This window comes from Aspergillus pseudotamarii (genome assembly GCF_009193445.1).
Source record: "Aspergillus pseudotamarii strain CBS 117625 unplaced genomic scaffold BDV38scaffold_72, whole genome shotgun sequence".
NCBI classification, from domain to species: domain Eukaryota; kingdom Fungi; phylum Ascomycota; class Eurotiomycetes; order Eurotiales; family Aspergillaceae; genus Aspergillus; species Aspergillus pseudotamarii.
In genome coordinates, this window is record NW_022475086.1 from 36815 (window position 1) to 63473 (window position 26659).

Sequence of the window (26659 nt, forward strand, 5' to 3'; positions counted from 1 at the left end):
GCCTTTCTTTCCCCTTCGCTTCAACCTTCGTTCCTCATTCTCCCCGGTCATGGGAATGCGGTCCAGTCACTTATCATAACTCTTGATTTTGCTATTTCCCTCTCCTCTCTTTCCTTGATAGGGCGCTCTAAACCTGGGACCTGATCACCAAGTATCTGGTCCCCTCCCCTTGGCTCTAGCCCATCGTCCTCTACATCTTCCTTTGACATCACCAGCAGAACCGAGAATTCGCCGTGCCCAAGGCATATATTTCCTAATAACCATTTGAGCGAACGCTATCGGTGCCCTTTTATACATTGTCATCCAAGATGACTTCCTTAGCTCCCTTGGACCCGATCAATGCCAACGGGTCAGACCGTGGCAAGAAGGTCGCATATTTCTACGATTCCGACGTTGGTAACTATGCCTATGTCTCGGGACATCCAATGAAGCCCCATCGCATAAGGATGACACATAGCTTGGTTATGAACTATGGTCTTTATAAAAAGATGGAAATTTATGTGAGTGGCGCTCGCTCTCTCAGGTTGCTACTGCACGATGTTGACCTTGCTAACGTGCAATCTCATAGCGCGCAAAACCAGCGTCTAAATACGAGATGACCCAATTCCACACCGATGAATATATCGACTTCCTTTCCAAAGTAACGCCGGATAACATGGACACTTACGCCAAGGAGCAAAGCAAGTATAACGTCGGTGATGATTGTCCTGTTTTCGACGGGCTTTTTGAATTTTGCGGAATCAGCGCGGGAGGTAGTATGGAGGGCGCGGCCCGACTAAATCGTAATAAATGCGACATTGCTGTCAACTGGGCAGGTGGTCTTCACCATGCAAAGAAGAGTGAAGCAAGTGGTTTCTGCTACGTGAACGGTAATAATGAACCATGTTTTGGGCTGTGCCGTGAAGACTCATTAACGAATTCTCCATAGATATTGTGTTAGGCATTCTTGAGTTGTTGCGCTTCAAGCAACGAGTGCTGTATGTCGACATTGATGTACATCATGGTGATGGTGTTGAAGAAGCCTTCTACACAACAGATCGTGTTATGACTGTCTCTTTCCACAAGTACGGGGAATACTTCCCAGGAACTGGCGAGCTCCGCGATATTGGTGTTGGCCAGGGTAAATATTACGCCGTGAACTTCCCACTCCGCGATGGTATAGACGACGTTTCTTACAAGAGTATCTTTGAGCCTGTCATCAAGAGTGTTATGGAATGGTACCGACCGGAAGCAGTGGTTCTCCAATGCGGTGGTGACAGTCTTTCAGGTGACCGTTTGGGGTGCTTCAACCTGAGTATGAGAGGACATGCAAACTGTGTGAACTTCATCAAGAGTTTCAATCTTCCCACATTAATTCTTGGAGGAGGAGGTTACACAATGCGCAACGTCGCGCGAACCTGGGCGTTCGAAACTGGTATACTTGTTGGGGATCCTTTGGGCTCCGAGCTTCCTTATAATGATTACTATGAGGTAAGTTCGTTTCCCTCAAATATGTTCATGTCAGAAGTTACTAACATGAACAGTACTTTGCTCCGGATTATGAGTTGGATGTGCGGCCATCGAATATGGACAACGCCAATACGAAAGAGTATCTAGATAAGATCCGTGCGCAAGTTGTCGAGAACCTTAAGCGAACTTCATTTGCACCTTCCGTACAGATGACGGACGTACCACGCGACCCTCTTGTAGAAGGCATGGATGATGAAGCAGATGCAATCTTGGATGACCTGGATGAGGACGAGAATAAGGACAAGCGTTTCACCAAAAGGCGATTCGATCAATATGTCGAGAAACCAGGTGAGCTTAGTGATAGCGAAGACGAAGAGGAGAACGCTGCCAACGGAGTCCGCCGCCAACCTGGCATAATGAAACGGAGGAACCAAGTTAATTATCGCAACCTTGATGTTGAGTCTGGACTTGAGAGCGGAATTGCTACCCCCGCCGAGGCTTCTTCGGTGCCTGACGATGACATGGATACTACTGCCGATGCGAAGATGGGTGATGCCCCACAGACCGAAACCGAGGCACCCGCAACCCCTTCCGTTGCTGAAGCACCATCGAGGGCTGAAGAGGCGTCTGCAGCAGAGCAAACGGAAATGGCGATTGACGGTCAAGAGCAAGGAGCTCCCTCTGCGCCTATATCTCGCCAGCCATCCCCCAAGGCACAGGATGAGGATACCACCATGGAAGATGTGGGCGATGCTGCGCCTGAAACAGAGCAGCAGGATCAATCAGCCGCGCCAAGTGAGGCCCAGGCAGAAGAGAAGAAGCCCGCCGAAGAAACGTCAGCTACAGAAAAACCTGTAACAGAGTCGCCCTCTTCAGCCAATGCACAGACCCCTCAGAAAGAGTCCGTAGAGGAATTAGGGCCAGCTGAGGCAAGTGAAGTAGCGGAAACAGTGGAGACAACCGAGACCAAAGAAAAGAGCCCAGAAGCTCCTAAGGATGTACCTGAGCCAGCCAAAGCAGAACAGGAATCACCTAAGGAAGTAAAGGAATCAACCGGTGAACCTCAAGAGAAGGAGCCCACCAAGAGCGAAGCATAGTCTCCGCTTTTTAGAGGCGTTTATCAGGTTCCGGGCGCAAGGGCTGGCAATATGGTGTTTGGGTTACTGCATCCATGAAGGAGGGTATTCTGCTATGTCTCATGTCTTTCTATTTTCTAACTCTGTAGTTTGAGCAATTCTTCTTTTTTAAATTCATGTATCATGCGCAAATGCATATATTGGCTAAAACTTCAACAAATCCATACATACTTTCCAAAACGCCTCGAGTTGCGGAATTCCTTTGCAATAATTAGTACTATAGTACGGAGTAGAGCATGCCTAGATCATCCCATGCAGTAAGATTACCTAATCCACCTGAACACTCTAATCCCAAGGAGGACTAGTGTATCGGCTGAGCCCTAATTCACCATGGGCCCTCGACGGGCCAATAGCACTGAGGCGCCAAGATTTTACCCACGACACACTAAGCGAGAAAGCAATTCGGAAACCCCAGCAATCCCTCGACGACGCCTGATACTGTCGACCTTCGTCGCTTCCTTCGCCAATTTTCTAGTATCCGACACCGTTTACGTGATACACAGCCAAGATGTCTGGAAGAGGGTGAGTTTTTACTGGCTCTTTTTTTCTGCGTTGTTCGACTACGAGCGAGGGAGTCTACAATGGTGGTGGTCTGAGTTTATCGAACCGGGTTTGTGGGCAAGGTATACGGGGCAAAGGGAATCAATTATCAGGAAGAAAGAGAAGGACAATGACGGAGGAAGGATCGCAGAAGGGACAAGGATAGAAGAATGACGACCAGAAGAACAACCCGGGGAGATACTCAGACTCTGGCTGCGGGACAGTTAGAAGAAACAACGAACTTCTTCGCTCTTGAATTTTTCTCGGTCAGAAAATGAAAATGAGACTATGCTAACGAATCGCTCCTCTACAGTCGTGGTTCCTCGGGCAACAAGCTCAAGATGTCGCTCGGTCTGCCTTGGTACGTCGAAAACCGATCCTATTTCGAATCATGAAACCCCAATATCGAGACGAAAATCCCATATATATACCTACGTCCATCAGTGTCACAACCCCTCGACGGTCAGGAAACTAACTAGTCTACTCTTATAGCGGCGCCGTTCTGAACTGCTGCGACAACTCCGGTGCCCGTAACCTTTACATCATCTCCGTTAAGGGTACCGGTGCCCGCCTCAACCGTCTCCCCGCCGCTGGTGTCGGTGACATGGTCATGGCCACCGTCAAGAAGGGAAAGCCCGAGCTCCGTAAGAAGGTCATGCCCGCCGTTGTCGTCCGTCAGAGCAAGCCCTGGAGACGTCCCGATGGCATCTACCTCTACTTCGAGGACAACGCTGGTGTCGTACGTATTCCCCGCTCACCTTGGATATGGAATGTTTCGAAAGAAAATGTCACATTGCTAATGCATCTCTCTCTACAGATCGTCAACGCCAAGGGTGAGATGAAGGGATCCGCCATCACCGGCCCCGTCGGAAAGGAGGCTGCTGAGCTCTGGCCTGTAAGCACCCCATGTCCTTGTCCTGGAAAATAATTATGCTAACGGAATCGCCCAACAGCGTATCGCTTCCAACTCTGGTGTTGTCATGTAAACAAGGAGAACCGTCTTGGAAAATATTAAAGGAAATAGTTCGATACCAAGCAGGGGAATCAAATCAAATTCGTTTTGGGTGCAACTATGAACGGGAAACGAAAATTAGGAACGACCGGGTGATAATACTAGAACCGCGAGTTTCATCACTTCAATTTCCTCTATGACGTGTTTCTTTTTGTCTCTTATATGGCGACTCGGAATATAAAAATTCAGAAAATGGGGGCGTCCTTCTTACATTCCTTCTTCGTGCGTAAATACTCCTCCGTATCGCAGTAGGTCATTCTCTTTATCTAGTGGTGATGGAACTAATTCCAGCCGGGCCCAAGGATCGTTGTTTGCATGTAATCGTAAAGTACATTGATGGTTGGTTTATGTCATAATATACAAGTCCACAGAACATATCACCCTTTCCCTATATAATGATAAGTACAAGAAATCTATACCTGTTGGCCCCTAAAACCAGGTCGTCTCAGCTGCAAAATACAGCAACTCCTTCCCAGGGATATTAATGACTGGTCATTAATTCCTCTTCTTCTCCTGTCCAACCTCTATCTTTGTAAGTCTTGGTTTCGACCCTAAGACAGCCAGTATATACCCAAGAAGAAGAATACAAGTCACCAGATCAATGACATGCACCGCCCACCAAATATGCTGCACACCAGCCATGCACATCGTGATCTGATACTGCCATTCATTCACAGTAGTATCGAACCAGAGAGAAAGCAGGCCTGCGTTACCGCCATATTCACCCATCATAGAGCGAAGGGTGACCTCTCTAATGGCGGGCGTAGAGTTATCAACAGCGCTATCGTAGCGTTTTGCGTCCCATTTCCAACTTTCGGAGTCGGAGTCTTCAGCGATTGTTGTACCTACAGTTCGGTTCACAAAGTGGACCACGTCGCAACCCGTGTGATCGTGACCTGTCAGAATGAGTCCGTTCCGTCCCCTTCCTCCGCCGGGGGCGCTTTCGTCCCCTGTCATGCCGAAAATCCCCTGGAGGACTCCGCTGCTGCTGATGTGGTCGCTGAGATGGTTTTGTTCTTTCAGTCCTCCTTCCTTAAAGCGCGGTACATCGTCGGGCCCATTCTCGTCGTCTGATTCATGGAATGTAAAGTAAGGGCCGTCGGTGCATATACCCTCCTGCTTGTGTAGGGGCAGGTGGGTAAGAAGGAGAGTGAATGTCGTGCGGTCTTCCACAGGGTACAAACGATGGGAGATCAAATCGTTGATGTAGCTGTAGCTATGCGACTGGACGTCCGAGGACAGGGCCGGGGAGTCGAGAGTTAAGGTGTTGAGGTTGATCAGATGCAGAGTCGGGGGAGCATTGAGGGGTGCAGTCGCGTTATCGACCTGCTCTCGGGAGAGTTGAAATCGCACATCCCAGTTCGCACGGCCAAACACGCGCTCGAACCGCTCAATCCGCGCTTCACTTGCATCCCCAGAGTATCCTACATCATGGTTCCCGACAATGTTGATGATCCTCTGTGTCCATGCGGAATGCGTAGCATTGAGTGTCTCCAGTTCATCACTCTGCTTCTCGTCACCGCTATAATTCCTTGCGCCAGTTGTTGTAATATCATCGGCAATGCGCTCGCCACCCTTGAAGACCCGCTCCCAGTATCTGCGGCCGCGTCGATCAAACTCCTCGTTTGTCACCCACTGGCTCCCGATCAGGTCACCCAGGACTGTGACGTGCGTTGGGCGACTCCACCAATGTAGCGTGCGATAAATATGCGCAAGGTAGTAGTCGTTGCCCAATAGATCGAGCCGTTTCCGAGCTGCACGTAAGGCGCGAGGGATATCTTCGCTGGCGAAGGAGTTCAATGCGGTTGAGACGGCGGTGAGGAATTGACGAGGCTCCGTCTTGTTCACCGATGATTTTACTGCCACCCAGTGATGTTGAATCCGAGCTGGAAGCTCATCTTCGGGTTTCGGGAGAGAGCTGTCGCCTTCTAGCTGGGGATCCGCTAGGACCAGAAGTCTGAAGATCGCGGGGTCCTCTGCAGATTGCGGTGAAAGGTGTTGGCGGAGCGCACTGGTAAACGAATTCGAAAGGAGCCCTGTATGATTATCCGCAGGGAGTGGAAATGCGCAGCCATGAAAGACAGGGTAAAAATAGAGGTAAAGGCTGCTTGCTATCGCCAATGGCAGGAGGAGGGAGAGCACGCAGGAAAGAAGCCGGCGGAGGGACATGGAGGCACACCGGGGAATAATCGTGGCACCATTGGCGGAGTATATCGTGTTGTTTTTGTTAGTTTTTTTTTGTTAGAGGTCTGGTCTGTTTCAGAGGGAAGCCATGTCAAATAAGTCTAATCTCATCTTGCGCTTCTCTGTTTCATATGAGGTGTAATAAAAGGAAGAAAAGAACAGAAAACTTAAAATAGGAAAAAACGACGGGTCATGAAAGGAGGGTTTGGCGTGCGGGTGATCATCCTTTATGGATCATCAGCCCTAATTTTAGAAAGTCCTATCGGGATCAACCATCTTGTTCCAGTACACGTACAAGATTGACTACTGGAGCTCGTGCGGGATTTCATTAAGCCTTGTCTTCGAGGTCCTGGTCACCCAGCGATAGTTGGAAGAGATAACGCAATGAATATTATTCGGTAAAATTAATGGAGAAACGATAGTAAGCTTGAGATCAAATAATCCAAATGGGGGTATATCACATTAACGCCAAACAGAATAGTAGCATTCAAAGCAAGCAAAGCAAAAAGTGATCAAGCAGCGGCTGTGTCCTCTCAGCAACACGATCAATCGACCTTTGCAACTGATTCAGGTAGCAAAGAAGGTTGGCCGGCATCAAGGCCACCGAGAGGGCTCGAAACCCGTTTCTTCTCGTCATCGTCCCCGTGGGTAGGCACTTGCTCATCCCTAAGACCTTGAATCATCAAACCGCCCTCCTCTGTGGTGGTCGCCAAACGTTTGTCTTTCCCCTCTGTTTCCTGGGCTGCGGGAGTCGTCGGCAACAGCGCGGGAGGCCGCTGGTTCATTAGACGGGCTTCTTTTAGACTAACAGTCTTCTGTTTATTGGTAGTCTCTACGGGGAGTTCCATGTCCCGTTCGATGGTAGCCTTCATCAATGCTGCCATCCACAAGCGACCTTCTTCAACACTGTTTACTTGGAAATAATGGATAGCAGGCTTCGTGAACTGCACCGTCCGAGAAGTACCCGATTTCGGTGGTACAAGTTTGAAGAAAAAAGGGCCTTCTCCCACGGGCTTGGACCCGCGGAGAGAGGATTCCGATCCTGAGGCTTTATCGGATGAAGGGTCATCGGAAGTAGGCCCAGACGGCGACGTTGGCGATGCTGTGGAACCAGTTAAGGTAGCATGCAGGGCGATGAGAGGGTCGTTATCCGCGCGAAGCACACGGTGGGCCGTAATGTCGATAAGACCACGTTCCTCGGGGTCATCTTCTGAGTAATAATACGACAGACGACGGCCACGCAACACAAAGAGACGCGGTTTCCACGTTGTCATCAGGTTTGAAGACTTCTTCTTCATCCACCCCGAAAACTCGCATCCTTGCATCTGCTCCTTCGGGGTCTTCTTCTCCAGGCCCTGGGTATAGGCGCTTGTGTCTTTCTTCGACTTGGTCGCGGGCCTGAGGGTGCGGGCACGCGGCAAGGACGCACCACCTTCTACAGCCTTGCCCGAACCATCCGTACTATGTCGTTCTGAACTCTTTGTGGTCGAAGGGGTTGTCGATCCCGTTCTAGCTGAGGGAGACTCGGGATCTTTACTAGGAGACGGGGGAGCAACCGAGGTATCGATCCCTTTAACGGCCTCGGACATGGCACGGAGACCAACAGCACGTCGGAATTTAGGTCCAGCGCTCTTGATTCCCTGAAGAGGTAAAGTGCTGGAGCGCTGCGTCTGCTCCTCGTTATTTTTCCCACCCAGCGAAAACGCGGCGAAGAACCCAGAACCAGAAGACTTCTCTTCCGCAGATGGCGGATTAGATGACTGCTGGCCATGTCGGTCCGAAGCTCGAGTGCTCAAACTCCTGAAACGACCCCTGGGTGGGGAAGCTTTCGCTGCGGGGGGTGTCATTTGAGCCGCATCCCTGATAGAATCAGCACTATTGATACGTGAGTGACGTTTATTGACTTTGAGCTGGAAGTGCTCATCGGGAATGCTGGATGGCGTAGAAACACTGCCATAGGTCGAGCTTCGTTTCTGCAGGACACGCCGATTCTTATGGGTATCTCCCTCCGGGCCCGAGAAGTAGCCGCGATCTAAATCATCGCTAACGGCGGTAGCCGAGTCAGAACCATTGGACTCCGCCACATGCAACACAGATTGAGGGGGGGCAATCTCGTTTGGCGCTCCGAGAGCTGACCCGGGACGCCGTTGGGGCCCCGAAGCACCATTTAAGGTCCACCCCCGATCGAACGAGCTTTTCTTGTGGTGGGTGGCAGGAGAAGAGTCACCCGCCCCTGAGTATCGGTTGGTGGTATCGATCGACGAATGGCGCCGCGAATGATTGATTTCACGAATGGACGCGGCCGATGGTCTCCTAGTGTGGTCCATCCATACCGGAGCTTGTGACGTCAGGGGTGAGCCCGTGCTGCTCTGCATAGTGCTACTGACGAGTCGCGGGTGTTGTGCCGGGCCGTTTGGCCCTCTCAGATTGGGGATTCTAGGAAAGAGCGGGCCAGTGTGACTTGTGCGACTAGGAGTACGTTCATCCTGAGGGGTCGCAAAAGATGAGCTGCGTGACGATTGCTGCTGCGGAATACCCTTGACCTCTTCCTGAAAGGCTTTGACTTTATGCCATGTCTTCAATCTCCGACCCATAACACCAAAATCAAACTCCTTCATAAAGAGAAAATCCTGGTTCATATCCAGGAGTACATCGCCAGTAATCTCCTGTTCCTCAAATATGTCACAGTGTTTGGCTTCAAGTCCCAGCTGACGTAAATGTTTCGCCGTCTCGGAATGGTTCCATCGGCGAACTTCTTCCTCTGTCGGCTGTCTTTCTTCTTCCTCGTCGGTTTCATGTCCGTTAATGTAAGACATTCGGTGCTCGAGTGTGCTGCTATATTCACTTGCCGAGTCGTTCACCGTCTTGGAATCTTGGGAGGCAGTCACACTGTGGCGAGGTGTACTCAGATCGGTGATGTGTTCATCAATGACACTCAGGGTTTCGTTCATCACCGGACTGTCCTGGCCACTCAAGTGACCTTCAATAGACTGTCGGATGGTCTTCTGTATGTCGATCGCCATTTTAGACGTCGGTAATGGCGAGGAGCTGGACCTCTGCTGTTGCTTTGGGGAGGGCGTCGGGGCTGTTGAATCATCAATATCTGGCGCGCTCATATCAGACGTGCTGGCACGTCGGGACGCTTGGGGCGTAGATTCGCCACTAATAGGTGAAGCAAATATCTCCTGTCCTATCACATGGTGGAGGTCGGTTTTTAGTGTATTTGACCCAATGGTGTCTTTCTGCGGCCGGATGGGGATCTTTGGGGCCGCGGTAGTGTATACTGATGGGTTGTGCTTGCGTTAGCGACACTTCCTTTCAAACAGTAGCTGTTTTGGTGAGACCATACCTCCCGGGAAAAGGCCTTGAGTCCCTGTGTTTAAGTCCTTTCCGAGATACCACCCATCACCAAAACCATCGTCCAACTCAACTAGCTCAATTTTTTCGCCGCGACGCAAGTTGAGCTCATCCGGTCCACGGGCCTCAAAATCATCTGCCAACACGGTCAGCGTTATCGAAGTAAACCGAGTGTCGCGGAAAGTGTATGCGACCACGGTCGGGTCACTCACGAACAACCAAGAGTAGATCTCCCGGGTGGACATTGCGAGGAGGCGTTGCGAGAGCCATTGGTGGTGGTTCCTCAGAGTCAATGATGTCTAAAGAGCCAGAGTGGGGTCAAACGTCACAAGAACGCAGTGGTAACAGCGGAGGGATTGCGCAGGACATAGGGGCCGCAGCCCTGGCGGGGGGGATCTTGAAAACCACAGGGGCAGCGGATGGCTGGGGCGAAGATTGTCGCAGTAACGAAGGTTGGGGGAGTGGATGGAATGTAATTAGAATGCGGGTTGTGTTGAGGAATTCCAAGCCTGCCTCAAATGGGCGAGAAGGAAGGAGAATTAGCGGGGACAAGAAAGCGGCGGGTCTGGAAGGAAGTTCGTTTTCCCAGTGGCGCTAAAAAAAAAAAGGAAGAGAGAGGGCCGGAGCTGATGATATATAGATCGCTGGTCAACTCCTCGGAAGCGTCGTCAGAAGCTAGGTTCGAAGCGATAAAAAAAGAACAACCGTTAGCTCTTCTTACGAACCAGGATCAGATCGACCAAAAGGAACAGATGCACGTAAAACGACGATCTAAGGCGCTTGAGGTGTGCTTTCAAAGGTCGGTCAGGGTTAACTGCTGTAATCGACGTACAGTAGGGGCGCTAACTGAGCGGCAACGCTGCACGGGTCACAAGTGGAAATTAAATGGCCCCCCCCGGAGGAAATTAGTCTTGAGACAACTGGGCGTTGAGTTCTCTTTTGGGCTTCTTGGCTTTTTGCTTTGTTTTTCTTTTGGCCTTTTCCCTTCTCTTCGGTGGCCTCCCTGATGAGCCTGGGAGATTTGTGGTATGTGGTGGAGAGAGGGAGGATGAAGAAAGAGAGGAGAGAGAGGAGAAGAGGAAAAGAGGAGTAGATGAATAAATTGTAGAGTCAGTCCCAAGAAGGGAATTAATGGTGAGGCTGCGGGAAGTCACGCCGGTCACCACATACACCTTAAAAGGCCTGAGGGTACCGGGTGTGGCCTGAGGTATGAGCTGGAAGAGTATGTTGGATAGGAGAAATGAGGACGACGACTGGGGTCAGGATAAGAACACAAAGGGGAATCGGAACCACAGAGAAAAAAGAATTGACCCAAAGTCCTCGGTTTAAGAATTAAATCCAAGGCGGATGGTGCTCTGCAATTGCTGTAGCATGAGTGAGGCAATGGGCAGATACACTGAGCCCTAATTGGGAGGGAGATGGGAGATGATGACTGGAGCCAACAGAGTCTCAGTCCAACGACTACTTCATCACCAAACAGCTGTTCACCCAAGAGAGGAACGGTGCCTTACATTGATTTATATGTACACATAGATCAACGACTGACACTTCTCCACGGGGAGGATCTTCAAATAGAATAAATTAATAAACACCAGTCAGAAAAATGACGATCAACTCCGTTCTATATGTATGCATCAGACGAGTGCAAACGGCAATCATTGCTCCAATGTATCAACTCAAACCTGGATTGATATGATATACTTCTCCCCACCGAACGCAATATGTATAGAATCATTCTCGACTCTATCAACTCTCTCCAATCAGAGTGAAATAAGGATGCTCCGTGGACGAGATACCACTAGTACCTATAGTACATACAATAATGCTGCCCCCCAGCCACACCATCCAAGGGATACATAACATGGCGTATAAACCTGATAAGTCTCTCCCTTGGGTCCATCACTTGACTCTTGGGGAAGGACTGGTAGGGATCGACATGCCTTGCAACTAATGCGGCGTTCTCAGAGACTTGACAGGTCCAGAAAGATTAGGCTTCCTTGATGGGTTCATTCCATCCCAATAAACTGACTTGGGGTCATGCATGGGGATCCTGAGACTCAAGAGGATAATCATGCATAAAAGTTGAGCTTAATGAGAATCAGTTTGTTCCTTCCTCGTTCTTTTTTCTTTTTTTGGTTTTGATTATTCCCCTACACTGAACTTTTTTATCCTTGTTTCAGTTAAGCGCCTGCATGGATCATAAGCATTACTACGACTCTTACTACATTAGTTAGCGTTGGTTTTTTTAGTAATTACTAGTAATCTAGAATCCAATTGATAGGGAGTGAATAATCGAGAGAAGAAAAAAAAGAAACAAAAAGCAACACAAAAAAAGAAAAACTAAAGGTAAAATAAGATCAAATAATAAATACAAACAAAACCTGAAGAGAGAGAGAGAAGAAAAATAAAAAAAAAAAAAGGGCCATATAAAGTGGTTCAGACGGAAATGCTAGAACATCTCCGTATCACACAGCATTGAACGACGGTGAGTAATCAATCAACTTACTAGCAAACCCCGTAGAATTTCTCTTCGTTCACTGGTTGCTATACTAGTATCTCTCAACCTAAGTGAACTTTTCTTTTCTTTTCTTTTCTTTTTTTCTACCTACTTTAGGGGGACAGCATCATGTTAATCTGTTCTCAGCGGTACCAGAGTACGTGTATGTATGTTACGTGCAATAATTGATATTTATTTTCTTTTCCGTTCTTTTTATTTTATATTTTTTTTAAAGAAAATAAAATTATGTTCTCATATTTGTATGTCGGTCGGTCTGTTTCCCGGACAAACTGATTTCGCTCACATTTACATGGATTCTTCCCTCATTTCAATTTCAATCTAGACTTCAACAATTTCTTATGCATTCAGGCGAAGGAAAAGAAAACCAAGCGAAAGAAGAAAATGAACCAGAAGATGCTCTGTCATCATGAGCCCAACTCCCCACTTACCTAATGTTAATTCTAACCCAAATTCCGTCGAATCGTCCAATTCCACCGCCAGCATTTTTCTAGGTGGTGTGCGGAGATCGTGGATGCTGAATGCAGCCAACAGTTCCTCTTCATTCTCCGGTCACTCCGAATTACCTGACGATTCGGCTACCGCTACTCCTTCGAATAACGGTGTTGCTGTTTCTGCTACTGATGCTGCTGCTGCTGCTGGCCGGACGCGTCAACAAGGCATGCGAGAGTCGTCCTCTCTTCGCGTGCTTCTCGTGCCATCCCAAAGTCATGAAGAGAATGCCGCGCCAGGCACCACATCTGCCGCCGCTCCGCCCTCACAACCTCAATCGCAGCCGAATGTAATATCCCCGGTGACTCCCGGTCACGCACAGCAGCAGTTTCAGCAGCAATCTCCCGTTTCTCGGGGCTCGCCCGGGCACGTCATTTCTGACCGAGCGCGGCCCGACCCTTCTCTAGCAGCGACAGCTACCACGACCACTGTGGTGTCTCGGCCGTTCGCTTCACGTACCCTCCACACCCCAATCGTAGTCCCTTCTCCAATACATGACAGCTCCAGCAATGTCGTTACTTACAATGGAGCGAGTCCCTCGGTTGCAGCTTTCCCGTCCCCTCGCACCGTGGGGCCAGCGCCGCTGCCTCACCAGCCCCAGATCGGGACAGCAGTGCCTATATCTTCACCAGCTGAGGTTGAAGCCGCGAATCTAATAACCGGGAATCCTACCAGGGCCGGACACCAATGGGGAAGGAGCAATATTTCATTGCAACTGCAGAGACGGGACTCGCTCGCATCTCACTCACACTCTCCAGCTTTGTCTCCAGCTTTCCCACCGTCTGCTGCATCCCCTAGGCAGCAGATGGTGCAGCCCCCTAGTGCATCCCGGCGCAATCCTTTCCACAATCCCCTCCTGGATGACGCATTTTACGAACAATCGTTGAAGACAATTGAAAATTTTCAAAATCAACTGAAGCAGAGGGATTGTCTCGGAAATGTAGAACAGCCACGGACGCAGCTTCTGTACCAAGCCTGTGCTGAACGAGACCCTCTGTTCCTCGCGATTCATCAGGTGTATTGTCTGCATAGCCTTGCCCCCCAAGAATTTTTCCAGCTGCCGGGATATACTGTGCTTCAGGAGTGTGGCTTAGACGTGATTAGGAGACTCCTAGTAGAAAACAATCGGGTCTCAGGGGGTTTTCTCAGATGGTCTGCTCAGTTCCCCGCCCCGCTTATAGGGTTGATACAGAGTTCTAGATATGGACAAGCTGTGGAGCAGGCCGGGCAATGTCTCCGCTTGCTAGGTGAGAAGTGGCCCATGTATGTGAAGGAAGTGCGAAAGCGAGAGTTTCCACCGTTGGTCGAGGAGCTTGTGAAGAACTTTGGAATCACATCGGGGCCTTTAGCGTATACGGTCTTTCTGTCCACGTGTCGTACGTTGCCCGGGTCCAAGAGTGAAGAGCATTTGAAGGCCGTCTGGGAGCTAGATCTACGGTACTACCAACAGCGTTGCGCATCATCGCGTCTGGTGTCTAATGCACAAGTTCATGAAGAAACCCAGAAGGTCGTTCAGGCATACCGCTCGGTACCTGCACCAGATGGCACGCATCAGTCGGGGCCATCCCCGAGCTTGTCCCATGGGCCCACGTCGATCGGAGAACCAATGGTACATCTGGTGGCCAGACCTACTAGCACCGGTAGTCCTCAGGTCCGCAATCCCCAGATGACGCTTCCATTGCCCAGTCAACCCGGCCCTTGGGTGTCGCAGGGTACAATGAGTACACATTCCCATCCTTTGCCAGTTATGATGACGAGTCGTGGAGGTTCGGTACCTCATTCAGTGACCAGGTCGTCAGGCGCTCCAATACCTCAACCCGTTAATCCTGAGGTAGCCTCCCCAACATCGTATCAGCTCGTGCCTCCAACGGCGCGCATGCCAGCCAACGCCTCGGGCTCTTACCCTTCGGCTCCTGTTCACAGTCGACGTTCAAGTTGGATTAATGGCGCTCCGACCACTCCACATACTTACACACTTCAGGTGTCCGATCCAATGTCGAGAGCAACCGGCGCTCCAGCCCAAGCAGCTGTTCCGCCGATGGTATATCCGTCCCAAATTGCGCATCCTCCACTGGGAGACAGAATCCCGTCAATGCAACCCGCAGTCCAAGGTCCACGACAGGTACCGGCACGGCCACCTCGGCTAGAGCTACGAAACAATGGGGTTGGGCCGTCCGGGCAACCAGTGAATCTGAGGCATCATGCTCAACCCCCACACTCTCCAGTGTCTCAACGACCGCCTCGTCCATATCCCCCGCCTACCCTTCTTCTTCCCCTTCCAGGCTCACATCCATTGCATACAATCCCGCCCCAACCACTTCGGGATGCTCTTCATCAGGTCCACCTACGTGACCCACACAATTACCTACTTTCTAGAGGGCCTGCAGGCGAGAAGGAGATGGAATTGTTCCAATATCTCAGTTCGTTCGCTGTGCCACCGACACCACTCGGGCGGGAACAGTGTGCCTTCCATTGGAAGTTCACTTTGTCAAAGGATAATCTAGACCAGTTTCCTAAATCTCGCTCGGCCGGAATAGGACAGCGCTCGTTCCGTTTCTATTCAAGTGGCAATCGAGTATATCGACTACGGTGTATCAAGATGCCCTCGGCAGCCAGTGAGGTCGCAGAGACGATGTGGTCTGTTACCGAATCGGTGTGGCCGAGTGTTTTCTATGTTCACGTCAATGGGGTGGAGCTTTTTGTTCGCCGACGAATGCATAATGGTAAAGATCTCCCGTTAGATGTCACTGATCATCTTAGGGAAGGGGATAATATGATATCCTTACATTTTATCCGCAGCCCAGCTGAAGCAAATGATATGTTATACGCAATGGGAGTTGAAGTGTTGGAGATATCAGATCTGGTTCGAGCATTTTCACTTGCTCATGCCTTACCCGCTTCTGAATGTCGGGAGCAGATTTGCCAGCGTCTCTCTTCTAACTCGCAGGACGATGAAGTGAGTGTTGTCAGTGACCATCTCAGCATCAACCTTGTGGATCCTTTCACCGCACGAATCTTCAGTCGCCCTGTACGCGGACGCTCCTGTAGACACCGAGACTGCTTTGATCACTTGACCTGGATACAGACGCGTGCCTCGAAGTCGGGAAAACGCAGCCTGAAAAATGACTGGAAATGTCCCATTTGCGGCAGAGATGCGCGTCCCCAGCAATTGGTCATCGATGGTTACCTTCAGGAAGTGCGCGCGGAGTTAGCACGCACCAACCGACTCGAAGGAGCAAAGGCAATCCTCATCAAAGCCGACGGATCCTGGGAATTAAAATCAGAATCAGACGCACAACCCTCTTCAGAACGCGGCCTCGATAACACCGGGGAACGAGTCCCGTCCAAACGAAAAGCATCCGAACCCAGTAATCATTCCCCAGCTCCAGCTACTCAGAGGCCAAAATCTGAACGGACCAATTCCGTGAACGGGCCGGTCAGCAATACACACCCAACCGAAGTTATTACACTGGATTAAACAAGAAAAGGGAGTGAAAAAAAAAATTGGTCAACATCGCTATCGAGTCCCTTACCAGGGAAAGAACTCCTGCATGACTGATGACTTCATTTGTTCTACTTCCTTCCTTGCAAGTTCTTTGCATACGTGAGCTCTGCGATTTTCCTTTTGTCAAATAAGTCAGGCGCTTTTGTTTTGATCACGATACCCAGCTTGCTTAAATTGTTGTTGTTGGTTCTTACTCCCCCTTTTGTCTCTTTTCTATCTCGCAGTCTTGATTCAACCACTGCATGGGACTCTGTGTACAGTTTTGGATTGGTTGGCCTTTCTTTATCTCTTACGCTTTCATCTCTTCCCTCGGAATGTATGCAGACATGTACAGTATACCAAGACAACACGGAAGGGGAAGGATAATTTGAACGTCGATACAAACGTCCCTTTGTAATATCAAAAGAAGTAAGCACTAGGTAAGTTTCTCTAAATCAGTAGAATCGTTGAGACGGCATGGTCTATGTGCTGGGTACAATCAATATATATTTACATACAGATTACAAGGTCAGTTTCAAACTCAATTGGTTGAACGTATCTACATTATACAGTGTTGGGACCAGAGAAGAGCTACAGGGGTTATAGATCGGAATTGTATATTATAGATCTCAGGTTACCTATCCTGGCTAACCTATTCTATCTAACAGAGATTATAATCTCATTCTAACGGGGATCATATCTAGAGTAAAAGAATGGATAGCAAGGTCCAGACCCCACCGACACAAGAAGTATTAATAAAGTAATGAAGAGAAGGGGATCCCAGATCCAGAATCAACCAGGCCAAGTCGAAACAGCGAGGGGTGATGGGGAAGTCGATAGAGGAATAAAAGGGAAAAGGAGATTCATTATGCTATACATTATTTTCTCACACGCCTGGCGTGATTGACAAGGTTCTCAATCACGCCCTCAAACGCTTCTTTCTCACTTATTAGGCCGTCTCGTCGTTTCAGCCAGTATTCGAGGACAGAACTGGCGCGGAGTGTAACATTTTCCAGCTCTTTCACGTGGCCTTGTAATTCGCCATCCGTGAGTCCGTCTAGGGCTGCGTCTGTCGTGGAGCATAGGCGTCGGACGGCTGGGAGGTCTAGTTGGGGGGGTGGAGACGGTTCACGCCGCCATGAAGCTCTATTCCGAGGTGGGCCAGACGTTGACGGACTGTTGGCACCACTTTGGACGCCGTCTTTTCTGACTTGACTTCCCGAGCGGGAATGAGTCCCCGAAGTAGCATCGGGGTTACCGGAGTTAATTGATGGCAAAACAAGTTTCTTTTGTTTCGAAGCTGGTAAGATCTCGTCGAGATCGACAGGTACTCCTAGCGAGACTAAGAACAGACGACGAATGCGAGATTTTACCCAATTCTGGGGCTGTAGTGGTGGAGGCGCAACCAGCTGAGACCACAATGACAAAGAGCGTTCAGTGTTGAAGATAGCTGAGTTGTTTTGAAGCGGTTCTATCGGGGGGAGTAATGAAACCTCCTTGGAAGCGGGAAAGAGACGATCAAGAGGTTCGTCAAGGGCAGCAAAGACATCAGGAAGTGATTGACAGGAATCGAAATCCACAAGGGGCGGCTGCAAGGCATTGTCAGCATACGCTTTCCAGGAGCATGGGGATATGAGGTATAAGCTATGCAACAGGTGTTGGCGGTACTTACAACTGTAGGTGGAGTATGAAGTTGAGGTGTTTGGACCACGAGTTCCTCATCAGCAACCTCTGTACTGGGCTCTTGGAAACCATCATCGAAATCGTCAAAATCACCGAAGTCATCTTCTCCCATGTCTTGCTCCTCCGCAAAATCATCAAAGTCTTCTGCAGCCGCCTGGTTTGCGCCTTTGTCGCCGGTCACAGGTGATTCCCGCTCGTCATGACTCTGATGCGGGGGGCTATCTTGCAACGGTGACGATGCATCTGTATTGGTCAATCGTCCATTTTAAACCCACGCTATCAAGGGAAGTCAGGGATTTTACCTGGGCCATCTGGAATAGTTTCTGTTACGTCGGGCAATGCATCGCTCGGCCGCCTTCGATGTGCTCTTGGACTTGATCCTGTATCCTCATTCGGCAGAGTATCTACTCGTTGGAGGACTGTCTCGGGAATATCCGTATTCGTAGAGATTCCCTCGTCTAGACCCCGCTCATTTGATTCCGGGCTGTGCGACAGTGACTTCGCATCCGAATCCGAGGCTGTCGTCACAATATCGGGAACCGCATCGGCCTTGCGCTTCTCATACGCTTCGGTACCAGGTATCTCTCCATGACTTGGTTGGTCCGCATCGACTTTCTCAACTATTGTCCGGGGAATCGGTGAACCTTCCGGGGTCAAAGGGCGCTGCGGTTGCCCCACAGTCGAGGAGCTTCTACTGCGTGACCCTTCCGGAATAACCTCAATCTCATCGGGAACTGCATCGTGTTCCCTTAGCTCGTATGCCCGAGTTCCAGGAACGTCACCGTGTGAAGGAGTATCGTCAACCTTCTCCACCCGAGTCAGTGGAACAGGAGATGTGCGACCGGACGCCGAGCGCGAATGGGCACGTTCATGGCCTTCGCTGGCATCTGAGAAATGATCATCGTCACTATTTGTAGCTGTTGAAGTAATATTGTCAGCGATAAATATAGCGGACCAACTTGAGGGTTTCGGTATGTACCATACCGGAGTCTCGTGCCCCGGAGTCCACCAATTCTACGCTTTTGCTTGGGGGCTCCAAGTGCAAACTGGACGGGCGGGATGGCCTTTCGGACATTAGAGTAGGTCTATTTTCCAAAGTGGCACATGTAGACAAGTGACAATAAGTTCTGGGACAGGAAGATTGGAGTGGTATAAGGAGTAACTAAGGTTGCAGTGAACAGGTGGTGATGTTGTCGCTGGTCCCCTATGGTTAGAATAACCGGTTCCATGCGAGTCTCGAACATATGCCTGAGGCAGTGACGGAGAGGTTCTAGTGCCTGAGGTGTCGAGATAGTCGCCCAGCCGAGCCAAGCGCGGTTCCTCCAGAGAAACTCTCAGCTTCGGGTGAATAATTAATTGTTTTGGCTGTTGGACTGCGCCAATCCTTATACCAAGAGCCATTCACCTGCCGATTTATCTTTCCGGGCTCATCATTTCTGGGCGCAGTGAGTTGTCTTCAATTATTTGTTTCTTAGCTTTTGGTTATTCCCGGATTGATTGACTGATTGCGTGTCGTATCTATTTTTTTCCACTTCAGGGTAGCCCTGTTGATACCTTCCTTCACAACCCAACGCCATGTCTTTTTCATTCGGTGCTCCAGCCTCCAACGGGGGCTCTGGGAAAAGCCTTTTTGGGACTGCTGGCAATTCGAATACTGGATCGAGCTCGGGTAGTCTCTTCGGGAATATAGGAGCATCAGCCAGCGGCAGCTCCTCGCCTTCGATGTTTGGCACAAGTTCTGCGACTGGTGGGCAAGGGTCTACGCTATTTGGCGGTGCCAGTGGTAGCGCTGCTACGCCCAGCAGTGGAACTTCTGCGTTCAGTTTCGGTACTCAGAATAAACCCGCGGGTACCACTCAGGCGCCTTCACTATTTAGCAGTGGATCGCAAACCCCCAAGACGAACGAAACGCCCAGCTCTGGACAGACACCTGCGGGTGGTCTCTTTGGAAACGCTGCAAAGCCTGCAGGCGGCCTATTTGGCAACGCAACTTCCACCCCGGGACAGTCAGGAGGCTCGATCTTCGGCAACACCGCGTCCACAACTCCTGCTGGTCCTCCACCACAGGGAGGTGCTACTGGCCAGCCTCAGTCGCTCTTTGGACAAACGGCACAGAAACCAGGCGGTCTGTTTGGAAATGTGAACACAACTAGCTCATCATCCACCACCCCTACTACTGCAACAGCACCCTCCACCAACCCATTGTTCGGAGGAGCTTCGCAGACACAGACGCAGACTCAGTCGAACGGCGGCGGCGGTCTTTTCGGATCGAACACTCAAAACACACAGCAGAAGCCCTTGTTTGGCTCAACCCCAGCAGCACCGGCGGGAGGTAACCTATTTGCAAACGCTAACAAACCGGCGGAATCAACAACCCCGACCACCAGTGCTGATACTGCCCCTAAACCACTATTTGGCGCTGCCCCAACTCCTTCCGCCGGAGGTACAACGAGCGCTCAGACACCTTCTCTCTTCCAGAAGCCAGCTGCTGGAACGGACTCTGCGGCTAAGCCTGCTTTCTCACTGGGTACCACAAATACTAGCGCACAGCCCTCTACGACTCCAACCGCATCATCTGCTACTCCGCAAAAATCCCTATTCCCCGCCATTGGTGGTACGACCTCTTCCACAACTCCGTCGACAACCCCTGCAGCTGCTCCGAGCGGTGGCATGTTCTCTGCGCTTGGTGGCCCCAAGTCTACAGGGTCGACTGCACCGAGCACTACAGCTACCGCAGCCCCCGCTGCTCAACCCGCGGCACCCACCGGTGGATTGTTCGGAAATAAGCCTGCTGGAACCGCCGCACCTTCACAACCGTCAACCACTTCCGCAACCCCCGCTGCAGCCACAGATGCCTCCAAGCCATCGCTCACCACACCCTCCGCGCCGGCAACATCGACCGCTACCGGCACAACGGGTACCACTGCGGCAAGCAACGCAGCAACCGGGGGCGCCGCGCTTGGAGCGTCGACTGCTGGGCCGACTCCTCCAGCTCAGTCTCGCCTGAAAAATAAGACCATGGATGAGATCATCACCCGGTGGGCTACTGATCTGACTAAGTACCAGAAGGACTTCAAAGAGCAGGCGGAGAAGGTCGCCGAATGGGATCGAATGCTCGTTGAGAATGGCACCAAGGTGCAGAAGTTGTACGGTAGTACGGTTGATGCGGAGCGTGCGACACAAGAGGTCGAGCGCCAGCTTGCCTCCGTTGAGGGTCAGCAGGAGGAGCTGGGTTCGTGGCTGGATCGGTATGAACGTGAAGTTGATGAAATGATGTCGAAGCAAGTGGGACCTGGTGAATCTTTGCAGGGACCTGACCAGGAACGTGAGAGGACGTACGTATTGTTCCATTTTCATGACGTAATCTGTTTTCTCGTTGAGATGGTACATACTGACATACCCATAGTTATAAGCTGGCTGAGAAGCTTTCGGAGCGTCTGGATGAGATGGGCAAGGATCTGACCAGCATGATTGAAGAGGTCAACGGTGCCTCTGCTACACTCAGCAAGACCAACAAGGCAGACGAACCTGTTAGTATAGCTTTTCCTACGGATTGCGCAGTATCACCACTAATAATACCGCCAGATCTCTCAAATCGTGCGCATTCTCAATTCTCACCTGTCACAACTGCAGGTTATCGATCAAGGCACATCCGAACTCCAAACCAAGGTCAGCACGGCGCAGAAGGCTGGACAGTCTCTGTCTTCCCGGTTCGGCTATGGCTTCAGCAGCTCCGGCATGGGCAATTCGACTGCGGCTGATGATTTCTACCGTTCTTACATGGGACGGCGGTAATGGAGTGATGAGGAGCTTAAGAAATCATGGGTTTAGTTATGAGGAAACATACGGCGATCATCATCATTGACCGGAGAATATAATGTACTTGTGCTGGGTTGGAGCTGTGTCTTTTTCTTTCTTTCCATTTTCAAGCTATTGTTGGTGGTTTAACAATGGTCTAATGACAATTATACGCGTCCATGGCTTGGCGGTATGCCAGCTACCGTATATCTAAACTCACAAGAGAGATCAAAATAGACCGAAGAGTGTAGATTACATCGAGGGAAACTAAATCATGTATAACATGCTACCGTGGTCGGGAACTGTGAGCTAAAGAAACTGCGTCATCGGATATAAAAGAGATCATCAAAAATGACATCCGAGTCGACCAAGGACCTAGTTCTGTTCACCGCCCTGGCTCTTGGTCAACTCCTCACTACAATCGCAGAAGAAAGCAAGTTAGTTACGATCCAAATGCAAAGTACTCATTCTGTGAGTCGGAGAAGACATACATGTGCTTGTCCAGCTCATCGAGGTGCTTGCGCTGTTCCTTGACCTTGTTGCGGAGGGCCAAAAGCCTACAGAGAAAGTTAGCATTTACTTGCAACCGGGGAATTCCGAACTGGGCCAATGACAGATAGAACTGAGCCAATGGAAACAGCTCGGAAAAAAAAAGAAGAAGAAAAGGTGAACACATACTTCTCACGCTCCTTCTCGTGAATGTAGAGGTTCTCCTGCGCGGCTTCACGCTTGGTGAATTGGTCGCTGAATGCATGCGTTAGTGCCAGCGTCCCATTCATCAACGATGATGTCATCATCCTGCGGTCGGATGATGACCTCTTTGACAGGCTGAAACAATAAGGGGGAGATAAAGAGCAACGTACGCTTGCGCGGCACCGCCTGGACGGGGAGCACCGGTATCACCTGCGGCCATCTTGGGGGCGAGAGCTGAGAAAGACCGGGAGACAAGGGCGCGATTAGCGGTGGTGAGAGGTCTGATGGATTGACGGAGCATGGTGATTGTAGGGAGGGGAAGGGTGAGGTGTGAGATGTGATGCAATTCGTTGAAAGAGAGGTGTAGGAGAGAGTATGTGTGAGTGAGTGAGAAAGAGAAGAATGAGAAGAAGGAATGAGGGGAGAAGGAACAAATGGTTCTTCTAAAGTACCTGAATGGTGAATGGTTGGTTGCACTGGTACCTTCCAGTTGTTTTGGCTTGTCAGACGAAGGTCGAGACCCAATGACGACACTCGGGTTCGCGGTGGATCATGTGATGTGGTGGTCTGTTAGCAACACAGGTGAGTCAGCGGGTCAGGTGAGCGATGTTGTTGTTGCTGCCCATTTTGTTGTTGTGGAATCCCCTAGTCCAGTACAGTTACTACTGAGCAACTACTACTTTGCTCACGCGCGGGAAATTAAAAATTATTGAATGTTTCTATTAATACCGCAATATGTGTTTATTAATTAGTATCACATTTTTCCTTCCTATCCGAAATTCTAGAAACAGGGGTGGATTCATTCTAGATGTCGGGGCTAGAAGAGTGAGAAAGAAAAAAAAAAGAAAAGAAAAAAAAAAAACGATTCATTAATCCTCCGTCCAGAGCAAACAATTGGAAACCTTCTCGAGTCTCTCTCTCCCTTATCGATTGTAGTTATTTCCGATACCCGAACCAAATCCGTGGAATCATATTTGCACCCGGAGTAGTTAGTATTCTTTCATTAATCACAGTTGAACACGATAATAGTAGGTGACATCTCATTTCTTCAAAGGGGACTGGCGCTTGGATATGGGCCTATGGAGGAGGTGACCATTGGACTAGGACCACTAGCTGCGAGGCTCATTCAATAATGGCAAATCACTAGGATACAAGGAAGAAACGACCCATACTGGGATCTCTGGTGCGGGCGGGACGATTGGCGGAGAGGGAAATAGGGATGACGCTGAGAGGCCCACCGAGCCACACAAACGACGGACTGTCTGGACGAAGAAGAAGGCCGTCAGGAGAGAGACTGTGTATGTGGGAAAAGGGAGTTCGCGGCTAATCATCCGCTCTTGTAGAACGGGGGTGAAAAAAAGGGAAGATGAATCAATGTATTTTACTTAAGTACAGGAAAAAATAAATAAATAAAAGAAACGGGATTAGATATGACAACAATAATAAAAATACTAGAATAATATCAAACAATTAAAAAAGAAAAGGAGTTTTCGAGCTATGCAAGGTAATCGGGAAACGAATTGAAACGTATAAAAAGACAGTCAATTCTGGACGATTCGGCCGTCGAGTCCGGGTGTGTTGTATTCCTCAGGTGTCGACGACGTTCCCTTCCCTCCCTTCCCCCCCCAAATTATTGAAGCGTTGAGCCAGACGCTGGTACTGAGTGATTGACTCTCTAGGTCTCCGCCGCCAACTCCCCCCTTCCGTTTACTTTCCCCTCCCACTTCTTTCCCCCCTCTTGGTCTCTCTCTCTCTTTCTTCCTCTCCGACTTTTGTCATTACTTTTTATTCCTGCAACTAACGCTTAACCCTCCCCCGTTATAAAACTCTTCCTCCATTTTTCTCAACCTCCCAACTTTTTTTATTATCTCCATCTACCATCCCCTGAATAAATCCCCCAAACTCATCAGGTGAGAACATTCCATTTCTGTCATCTTCCACTGTTTTCCCCCTCCTTTTCCCTGTTTCTCCCCATATCAAACCATCACCATCAATCATCTGGGTCGTCATCATCGCAAACCGTCTGGGAATCATACAACGAAGGGTTATTTGGGCTATAATACATGCGTGTGCCTGTATGATGTTGACGGGGTGAATTGCTTGTGCTGGTCGTCGCTCTCGCTGCCATGATATCCGTTTAGACTACCGCTCTGGAATCGCCCATTCGCGACGCAAGTCAACGGCTAGCCGACTGGAGGACCGGCGGTGCGACGCCCACTTTCAACAATTCCCGACCGTCCCCAGTTACGTTTATTTCATACTGGAGTCGAATGGGAGTTTTTTTCTTGGTTTTGGAAAAACGCATAAAATTATTTTTCCATTCAGCCTTCGCATACTTTCTTTTTTTTGGGGGGGGTATTAGAAGGAAAGAAACATGACGACGGAGGGATCTAGAATTCGTGTTCTTCGGGCCACTTGACTATCACAGCCTCGTCATTTACCCTGTGACTACCCGTTTGCCCCTCATGCCATTCATGATTCAGGCCCCATTTCATACTTGATTTTCCCGCTGCTTTTGGCTCTTCTATTGCTGTGCTCGATATTAAAACGTCTCCACTAACAATCGACCAGAATCCTATCACAATGGGTCACGAAGATGCTGTTTATCTGGCCAAGCTCGCTGAGCAGGCCGAGCGCTACGAAGGTCTGTTTATCTTTTCTTCGCCGACGTCAGTCACTCGGTATTGACAGATTATTCAGAGATGGTCGAGAACATGAAGGTTGTCGCCTCTGCCGATGTAGAGCTTACCGTTGAGGAGCGTAATCTCCTGTCCGTCGCCTACAAGAACGTTATCGGTGCCCGTCGTGCTTCCTGGAGAATCGTCACCTCTATTGAGCAAAAAGAAGAGTCTAAGGGCAACGAGTCCCAGGTTTCCCTCATTAAGGAGTACCGTCAGAAGATCGAGGCCGAGCTCGCTAAGATCTGCGATGATATCCTTGAGGTTCTCGACAAGCACCTGATCCCCTCTGCTCAGAGCGGCGAGTCTAAGGTCTTCTACCACAAGATGTATGTTGTTGTCATCCTACGTCAACGCGATTGGTATGATTCTAACCGGAGGGGTTTTTTTTAAACAACAGGAAGGGTGACTACCACCGTTATCTTGCCGAGTTCGCCATCGGTGACCGCCGTAAGGGCGCTGCCGACGCCTCCCTCGAGGCCTACAAGGCCGCCACTGAAGTCGCCCAGACCGACCTTGCTCCTACTCACCCCATCCGTCTTGGTCTGGCTCTTAACTTCTCTGTCTTCTACTATGAGATCCTCAACTCCCCTGACCAGGCTTGCCACTTGGCCAAGCTTGCTTTTGATGATGCCATTGCTGGTATGCTTCAGCCGATTTATCCTGATTATTGAAGTGGACAACTCACTAACGTTTGTCGCAGAGCTTGACACCCTGAGCGAGGAGAGCTACAAGGACTCTACCCTCATCATGCAGCTTCTCAGAGACAACTTGGTAAGATAAAATGCACACTGTCACCGCGATTCCGCCAACCTGTACTAACACCGAGTAGACCCTCTGGACCTCGTCTGAGGCCGAACCGGCTGCTGAGAACGCCTCCGCCGAGAAGAAGGAGGAGGCCCCCGCTGCTGAGGGCGAGAAGCCCGCCGCCGAGTAAAGAAGAGATGAAGGACTCTCGTCCGATCATGGATGGAACAATCGGACGACGGGACTGTTTATTCACGCGAAAGAGCTAGAGTGCTGAAAAGGAAAAGGAAGCGAGGCGACTTTGACGTTTTCGTATCATACAATCTAGGGCAAGATGGAGGCTTTTTTGGCGCCACGGCCCGCAGATGGAGATTCGGGTTCTCGATGCTCTTTGAGTCCTCGGCTTTCTTTCTCCAACGCAGTTCACTTTGGGGCGTGATTAGCTTCTGCCCGTGCACCGGTTCTCCATCTGTGATTCAACTTTTCGATTCTCGCATGATCTTTACCTTATTTCCCTTTTAAATTTTTTGCCTATTGCCTCAACTACCCAAAGAATACCTTTCCCTGTTACAGACTCGTGCCCCCACCAAACATCAGTGAAATTATTATCCCTCGCAAGACCTGGACTATCACCTGAACATTGTCTTGGTTCCTTTCGTGCACGCATGGCGTTGATTGTCCGCCTGAGCTCGAATTTAGATCTAAAGTCCAGCAGCAGTGGTAACAAAGAAATCCGAAATTTCAAACTTAACAGTCTTTTGTGTAGAGTAACTGATGCTGGTACCAGTGTGATATCAGTGGAGAAAAAGTCACATTCTACACATCGAATTTTATATCCGTCTAAGATAAATCCGTGCGACACGCGCCATACAAACATCAGCTCCCCCCCCC

The 26659-nt window shown here is 50.0% G+C and overlaps 10 protein-coding genes across 10 annotated transcripts; 6 read left to right on the top strand and 4 right to left on the bottom strand.

Moving 5' to 3' along the window:
* The first annotated feature begins 22 nt into the window (after positions 1–22).
* On the top strand, positions 23–2740 carry rpdA (histone deacetylase RPD3). The gene is made up of 4 exons (XM_032055828.1): positions 23–500; positions 569–869; positions 929–1470; positions 1524–2740. Exons 1-4 carry the CDS (start codon positions 309–311, stop codon positions 2544–2546), a joined length of 2058 nt encoding a protein of 685 aa, XP_031909112.1. The 5' UTR covers positions 23–308; the 3' UTR covers positions 2547–2740.
* Positions 2741–3400: 660 nt separating this feature from the next.
* On the top strand, positions 3401–4372 carry BDV38DRAFT_195109 (60S ribosomal protein uL14). Its single transcript, XM_032052333.1, has 4 exons — positions 3401–3486; positions 3618–3864; positions 3943–4020; positions 4079–4372. The coding sequence occupies exons 1-4, from the start codon at positions 3467–3469 to the stop codon at positions 4109–4111; spliced, it is 378 nt and encodes a 125-aa protein (XP_031909113.1). The 5' UTR covers positions 3401–3466; the 3' UTR covers positions 4112–4372.
* Positions 4343–6586, bottom strand: BDV38DRAFT_195097 (uncharacterized protein). Its single transcript, XM_032052331.1, has one exon. The coding sequence runs from the start codon at positions 6304–6306 to the stop codon at positions 4633–4635; it is 1674 nt and encodes a 557-aa protein (XP_031909114.1). The 5' UTR covers positions 6307–6586; the 3' UTR covers positions 4343–4632.
* BDV38DRAFT_195103 (putative polarized growth protein (Boi2)) lies at positions 6587–10072 on the bottom strand. Its single transcript, XM_032052332.1, has 3 exons — positions 9891–10072; positions 9671–9814; positions 6587–9604 (listed from the first exon to the last, which is right to left on the bottom strand). The coding sequence occupies exons 1-3, from the start codon at positions 9946–9948 to the stop codon at positions 6867–6869; spliced, it is 2940 nt and encodes a 979-aa protein (XP_031909115.1). The 5' UTR covers positions 9949–10072; the 3' UTR covers positions 6587–6866.
* Positions 10060–10983, top strand: BDV38DRAFT_195094 (uncharacterized protein). Its single transcript, XM_032052330.1, has one exon. The coding sequence runs from the start codon at positions 10197–10199 to the stop codon at positions 10683–10685; it is 489 nt and encodes a 162-aa protein (XP_031909116.1). The 5' UTR covers positions 10060–10196; the 3' UTR covers positions 10686–10983.
* A 1334-nt stretch (positions 10984–12317) lies between these two features.
* BDV38DRAFT_259504 (MIZ zinc finger domain protein) lies at positions 12318–16754 on the top strand. The gene has a single exon (XM_032055829.1). It carries the CDS (start codon positions 12603–12605, stop codon positions 16161–16163), a length of 3561 nt encoding a protein of 1186 aa, XP_031909117.1. The 5' UTR covers positions 12318–12602; the 3' UTR covers positions 16164–16754.
* Positions 16741–19177, bottom strand: BDV38DRAFT_195130 (DUF5102 domain-containing protein). Its single transcript, XM_032052334.1, has 4 exons — positions 18837–19177; positions 18155–18769; positions 17842–18095; positions 16741–17758 (listed from the first exon to the last, which is right to left on the bottom strand). The coding sequence occupies exons 1-4, from the start codon at positions 18925–18927 to the stop codon at positions 17048–17050; spliced, it is 1671 nt and encodes a 556-aa protein (XP_031909118.1). The 5' UTR covers positions 18928–19177; the 3' UTR covers positions 16741–17047.
* Positions 19099–21870, top strand: BDV38DRAFT_195201 (putative nucleoporin Nsp1). The gene is made up of 3 exons (XM_032052335.1): positions 19099–21187; positions 21259–21382; positions 21438–21870. Exons 1-3 carry the CDS (start codon positions 19428–19430, stop codon positions 21645–21647), a joined length of 2094 nt encoding a protein of 697 aa, XP_031909119.1. The 5' UTR covers positions 19099–19427; the 3' UTR covers positions 21648–21870.
* A 155-nt stretch (positions 21871–22025) lies between these two features.
* BDV38DRAFT_287150 (uncharacterized protein) lies at positions 22026–22644 on the bottom strand (the record flags this gene model as incomplete). Its single annotated transcript, XM_032060806.1, has 4 exons — positions 22026–22065; positions 22142–22207; positions 22329–22394; positions 22514–22644. The coding sequence occupies 4 exons, from the start codon at positions 22642–22644 to the stop codon at positions 22026–22028; spliced, it is 303 nt and encodes a 100-aa protein (XP_031909120.1).
* Positions 22645–24926: 2282 nt separating this feature from the next.
* On the top strand, positions 24927–25958 carry artA (14-3-3 adaptor artA; the record flags this gene model as incomplete). The annotated part of the gene is made up of 5 exons (XM_032060807.1): positions 24927–24987; positions 25044–25350; positions 25422–25663; positions 25725–25795; positions 25854–25958. The coding sequence occupies 5 exons, from the start codon at positions 24927–24929 to the stop codon at positions 25956–25958; spliced, it is 786 nt and encodes a 261-aa protein (XP_031909121.1).
* Between the last annotated feature and the right edge of the window lie 701 nt (positions 25959–26659).

Coding starts and splice junctions, on each gene's coding strand:
- rpdA (XM_032055828.1), top strand. CDS start 309: ATGACTTCCTTAGCTCCCTTGGACCCGATCAATGCCAACGGGTCAGAC. Junction 501..568: donor ATAAAAAGATGGAAATTTAT/GTGAGTGGCGCT, acceptor GCAATCTCATAG/CGCGCAAAACCAGCGTCTAA. Junction 1,471..1,523: donor CTTATAATGATTACTATGAG/GTAAGTTCGTTT, acceptor TAACATGAACAG/TACTTTGCTCCGGATTATGA.
- BDV38DRAFT_195109 (XM_032052333.1), top strand. CDS start 3,467: ATGTCGCTCGGTCTGCCTTG. Junction 3,865..3,942: donor TCGAGGACAACGCTGGTGTC/GTACGTATTCCC, acceptor CTCTCTCTACAG/ATCGTCAACGCCAAGGGTGA. Junction 4,021..4,078: donor AGGCTGCTGAGCTCTGGCCT/GTAAGCACCCCA, acceptor ATCGCCCAACAG/CGTATCGCTTCCAACTCTGG.
- BDV38DRAFT_195097 (XM_032052331.1), bottom strand. CDS start 6,306: ATGTCCCTCCGCCGGCTTCTTTCCTGCGTGCTCTCCCTCCTCCTGCCA.
- BDV38DRAFT_195103 (XM_032052332.1), bottom strand. CDS start 9,948: ATGGCTCTCGCAACGCCTCCTCGCAATGTCCACCCGGGAGATCTACTC. Junction 9,815..9,890: donor AGATCTACTCTTGGTTGTTC/GTGAGTGACCCG, acceptor CCGTGTTGGCAG/ATGATTTTGAGGCCCGTGGA. Junction 9,605..9,670: donor TCAAGGCCTTTTCCCGGGAG/GTATGGTCTCAC, acceptor ACAACCCATCAG/TATACACTACCGCGGCCCCA.
- BDV38DRAFT_195094 (XM_032052330.1), top strand. CDS start 10,197: ATGGGCGAGAAGGAAGGAGAATTAGCGGGGACAAGAAAGCGGCGGGTC.
- BDV38DRAFT_259504 (XM_032055829.1), top strand. CDS start 12,603: ATGAGCCCAACTCCCCACTTACCTAATGTTAATTCTAACCCAAATTCC.
- BDV38DRAFT_195130 (XM_032052334.1), bottom strand. CDS start 18,927: ATGTCCGAAAGGCCATCCCGCCCGTCCAGTTTGCACTTGGAGCCCCCA. Junction 18,770..18,836: donor CTCCGGGGCACGAGACTCCG/GTATGGTACATA, acceptor TTACTTCAACAG/CTACAAATAGTGACGATGAT. Junction 18,096..18,154: donor AACTATTCCAGATGGCCCAG/GTAAAATCCCTG, acceptor TGACCAATACAG/ATGCATCGTCACCGTTGCAA.
- BDV38DRAFT_195201 (XM_032052335.1), top strand. CDS start 19,428: ATGTCTTTTTCATTCGGTGCTCCAGCCTCCAACGGGGGCTCTGGGAAA. Junction 21,188..21,258: donor GACCAGGAACGTGAGAGGAC/GTACGTATTGTT, acceptor ACATACCCATAG/TTATAAGCTGGCTGAGAAGC. Junction 21,383..21,437: donor CCAACAAGGCAGACGAACCT/GTTAGTATAGCT, acceptor TAATACCGCCAG/ATCTCTCAAATCGTGCGCAT.